General features: G+C 53.6%; 1 protein-coding gene across 10 annotated transcripts in view; it reads right to left on the bottom strand.

Moving 5' to 3' along the window:
- Positions 1-4,567, bottom strand: part of LOC108445713 — a 29,697-nt gene that overhangs the window by 3,901 nt on the left and 21,229 nt on the right. For 2 of the 10 annotated variants that reach the window (XR_001860668.1, XR_001860669.1), the window contains exon 1: positions 65-1,703. The exons of 4 other annotated variants lie outside the window; for them this stretch is intronic. Coding sequence is in view for 2 of the 6 variants with exons in the window: in XM_017730443.1 (XP_017585932.1) it covers positions 65-130 (66 nt within the window). In the remaining 4 variants the exon portion in view is untranslated. Of the gene's footprint in view, positions 1-64; positions 1,709-2,032; positions 3,876-4,567 lie in introns of those variants that run through there. 4 more of the 10 variants (XM_017730443.1, XM_017730444.1, XR_001860663.1 and 1 more) reach the window with 3 other exon arrangements.

Below are 4,567 nucleotides of genomic sequence, written 5' to 3'. Positions count from 1 at the left end.
CTGGTGCTGGCAGCGTTTAGGCCGGGATCGGGGGATAATGGGAATATCATCTGGAGACAATTACCTTTGGAGCGCGCTCGCTTCTCCTCCCAGACACTGTTATTTGAGCAATAGGATCATTTGATTTCATATCGCACTAAATAACCCCCGGCCGCCGCAAATTGCCGCCTTCTCAACAGCCACCCCTTGGAATAAATTGCACAGCGACTCCTTGGGCTCTGGCTTCTTCTTCTTTTTTATTTTTTTTCCTTCCTTATTTCCCCCCCCCCTCCTTTTTCTCCTCTGCAGAACAGTATTTCGGGAGAAGCAGGGACAGAGGCCCAATGCTGGTGGATAAACTGCATCCAGCAAAGCTCCAACTCCCTTAATAAGCCAAGCAGCCAAGCCCTACCCGCACTGTTTTTCCTCGTGTTTTTCTCCCCCTCCCTCGTCTTTTTTTTTTTTTTTTCTCTCTTTCCTTTTTTTCTTTTTTTTCTTTTTTTTTTCTTCTCCCCCTTTAAAGCAGTTTTTCCCCTGCCGGGTCCCACCGATGGCAGGGCTCAATGTGCCTTTAAGGCTGTGTCAGCGCTCGCCTGATAATCTGGTCATCGCCGGCCTCATTAGATCTGTATTAATGTCAGCCACGGATTGCTAATTAGATTTGCAGGATAAATGAAATTACCCGAGTGGGCTGCGTGGGAGGGGGAGTGCAGTCTCCCAGCACTTCCTGGGATTTACGGGGGGAAGAAATAAGAAAGGAAAAATAAAAAGGAAAGACATCATTTTATTTTCTGTCCTTTTCTCCCGTCTTTCCCCTCCTGCCCCCTGAGGCCCATCCTCTCCTGGGACTCCCCTCTGACAGCCACTAACCAAGGAATTCCCCGAGCTGCTTCGTAGCTGGAACTGGGGGTTCTGCTAATGGAGCCCATCGGTGCCGCACCGGGCGCTCCGTGCCGAGGGATCCCACTTGCGTTGGATTCACGGATCTCAGGGAGCAGCTCTGGGGTGAACGGCACTGCGCTGCTGGGGTCTCGCGGGGGCCGGGGCAGAACCGATGGCGTTATTCATCCTGTTTATTTATCCTTATTAGAAAATGGGATGAAAGAGCAGGGCCCGGTGTCTTCCTTTAAGCGCCGGCTGAGCAGCGCATGCACAGCCCCAATTAAACACTGCCCGGACCAGGCCTTTCTCCATATTAGAAACCCAGCTCTGTTTAACGAGGACCAATTAAATCCTGCTTCATTTTACCTGGGATCTCACAATAGACGTGACAACAAATTCCCTTTCTTCTTCCCTGGTAATTACTGGCAGAATCAGCCCCACTCCCGGGGCAGGAAGCCCTCCCCGATAACCCACCCGAGCTCCGGCTAGATCCCAGCGGAGCGAGGGGCCCCTTCCTGCCCCCGACCCCACCAAAACCCAGCGAGGATCAGCCCGGGCCTCCAGCTCTCTCCCACTGCGACCCAACACGGTGCTGGCAGAGTGGGGACCCTCCTAGGGAAGCACGTGGAGCTATTCCAGCCCGGCTCTGGCCTCCATTCCCAGGCCTCCCCCCAGCACCCCACAATGTTAAAAACTGTACCCTGTCTCCCAGGGGACATCGCTGCGACCGGGAGATTCAATTAAATAATCCTGGCCCTTTGCTTCTCCCACAAATAAATGGCTTTTTTTTTCCTCCCACAAATATTTCCTTTCCCAAGGTCCCTTTCAAAAGGGAAAAAAAAAACCCCAAAAAAACAACAACAACAAAGAAACAAAACCCCAAACTGGAGAACAACGGGAAAAAAAGGAGAGGGGGGCAAAGAAAAGAAAGAAACTGTTCTCCTTTCTTTTCCCTGTGTGCAGGGTAATTGATAGGCTCTATCAGAGGTCAGGATTTGCATAAGAATTAAGAGCAGTAAATTAATTTAATATTCCATGCACATCTCCAATTATTCCTGCAGACCTTTGTCTCCGCGGCTGGCAGAGAGAAGGTTCAGCTGCTCTTCAACCAAACAACATCTGTGCAGTTAATAATTTGATAAACAGCTCATACAAATAGTTTCTGAATTACCTGCCAACCCAATGACTATTCAGTTTGGAAACCCTCGGCGAGGGCTGCGCCAGCGGCTTCGGAGCCCCGTCCCAGGGATTCAGCTGTGCAGGCAGAGATTCACCCTGCTCATCCCTGAAATACCAGCAGCTCCTTGCAGCAAAACCCCGTGGAGAACAATATGTAAAATAAGTAATTACCAGTAATTAATGAAAGCCCGCCCTCCCCTGTGTGTGTCCACCACGCGGAGAGGCTCACGCGTGCCGCGGGGCCGGGCTCCATCCCCCAGCTCTGGCCTCCAGGTGCAGCCGTGTGAGGTCTGTGGCCCCATGAACTGCTCTCGCTGGGCGCAGGATTTACAGCCCCTCAGCTGCTTCCTCCCCTACACAGCCCCCCAGAAAGGGGACGGGTTCTCCTGGCTGTCTCCTTGCCCCCGTCTCCAAGGAGGAATGGCTGACGGTTGCCCTGCTAAATCCAAATTTCGGCCCATGAAGGACATCCTGATTTTCTCCCAGGGACACCAAGTCTTACAATGAAACTGAGGTGGCTCCTTCATCCCCACCCGCACGGATGCAGAGGTCCAGCTCCAGGCTGGCCAAGCACCACCAGTTTAATTCACCCCCCCCGTGGGCCATATGGGCAGACGTGGTGCTTGGCCAGCCTGGAGCTGGGCAGCGGTGGAGTCCCCATCCCTAGCGGGGTTTAAAGGATGTGTGGATGTGGCACCTGGGGACACGGCTTAGTGGTGGCCTTGGCAGCACTGGAGGAATGGTTGGGCTCAGTGATCTTAGAGGGCTTTTCCAACCTTAACAACTCCATGATTCCATGTTTGCATGGGCCGTGGTTCCAGCAGCTCTCGGAGGCCTGACCTTAAGTTAGAGCGGCAAAGAGTTCCCCTGGCAATGCCGCTGCGCCTCACTCCCTTCAGGCATTAAGCATCACTCCAAAATTAATAAAAAATTGATTTTTAAAAGATTGTTAAATCCTCCAAGCTAAAGGAAAGGTTAATGCTCCTCTCCATAGTCATGCGACTTTCCTGTTCACTGTCATAAAGAGCTGATTTTTTTCTCCCCTATAAAAAGAGAATTTACACCACGAACAGGAATCCAGAACAGGGACACGAACAGAAGCAAAGGGACGAGGTGCCAAATTTGGATGGATGTCTGGGGCTTGATAAAGCACTGTGGGCTTATCACAGGGAAAATAACGCCAGACCCCACGCCGGGGCTGTGGGACAGGCCAGGACCTGGCACCTGCCCCGGGGCAGGGAGATCCCAGCGCCCAGGTGGAGATGCCACATTTGGGATTTGGGCTCCCAGACTCCATTCCCGCTGTGCCAGCCCGCGCTGGTACCTGGCTGCAGCGCCGGCTCCGAGCTCACCACGGGGAATCAGCCCTCTGAATATTCAATGCCAGCAGCTCCAGGGCTGCCCAGAGCCAGGGATTTGCTAGGAAACGGACGCTTTCCCCCCTCCTTTCCAAAATTCAGATCAGCGTGCTGTGCTGTCTCTGGAGCCTCAGGCTGGTCTGACCTGAGAGTCTATTCCGCCTCAGCTCTAATTGAAAAAACACATTCCAGTTTTTATTTTGGAAGCTAATTGTGTTGTTCTAAGGAATTCAAACCCCCCTTTTTCCAGCCCCCAGTTCCCAAAGCTCCATGTTGTAAAGAGGGAATTGGACCCCTAAGCCGTTTTCTGTCACCCAGCACAGGCATCCCTCACTCCTCACACATTCCCGTGGTTTGGCAGCCTGGGGCCTGGCACGGCGGGTTTTGGGATGGGGAAGATGCAATGCTGGCTCTGGAGAGTGGGATGCTGGAGATGTGGCGTTTCTGGGGCCGCGGGTTCACCCTTGCAGCTCTTTAGCCCTTCTGGTCCATGGATTTAACCCCAGCAAGGGATTTCGGCACTGACACTTGCCAAGGGGCGCTGGGCAACTTAATTAATGTCTGCAGCGCTGCGGGCAGAGGGTGCCATGTGCGTGAACGTTTCATCGTATCCCAGCTAGGCCGCAGACCCCACGGACAACCCGGCACTGCCACATCCAGGGCTGCACGGAGTTCCCTTTGGTATCTCAGCCGCCCCACCGCCACCACCAGCAAAGGCTGAGGCAGAAGAATCAGAAACCCAGCCCGTGCAGGCGGGTGCCCGGAAGCCGCAATCCCAGCGCCGCTTTTTGGCACGAAGCTGTCTCTTTACGGACTCGCTCGTCGAGTTGCCACGCCACTCTTTTCTTTATGGAGCCACAGAAGTGTCTGTAGTGAGAGATTAAAATAATAGTCGTGCCCCGTGATTTATTTTTGAGGCTCTCGCGTCTCCGGGCGTGTAAATACCCCGAGCCGCCCGGCTGCGGGCCGGGATGAATAACGCAGCACAATATATTAACGAGGGAGGATGCAGGGCGCAGAAAAGGTGGGGAAGGGGGAAATGCATTTGCTGGGTGGTAAGTTATGGGGCCTTTGGAGGCAGGGCAGGGGAAGGCTGAGCCGCAGGGGGGTTCGCTGCCGCAATAAATCAGCAGCCTCGCCATGCCAGCGCCGGAATAAAATACGCTGGG

The sequence above is a fragment of the Corvus brachyrhynchos genome, unplaced genomic scaffold (genome assembly GCF_000691975.1).
Source record: "Corvus brachyrhynchos isolate BGI_N302 unplaced genomic scaffold, ASM69197v1 scaffold133, whole genome shotgun sequence".
Taxonomy (NCBI): Eukaryota; Metazoa; Chordata; class Aves; order Passeriformes; family Corvidae; genus Corvus; species Corvus brachyrhynchos.
Note: the sequence above shows the minus strand (reverse complement) of the source record. Positions and strands in the feature narration are given on the sequence as shown.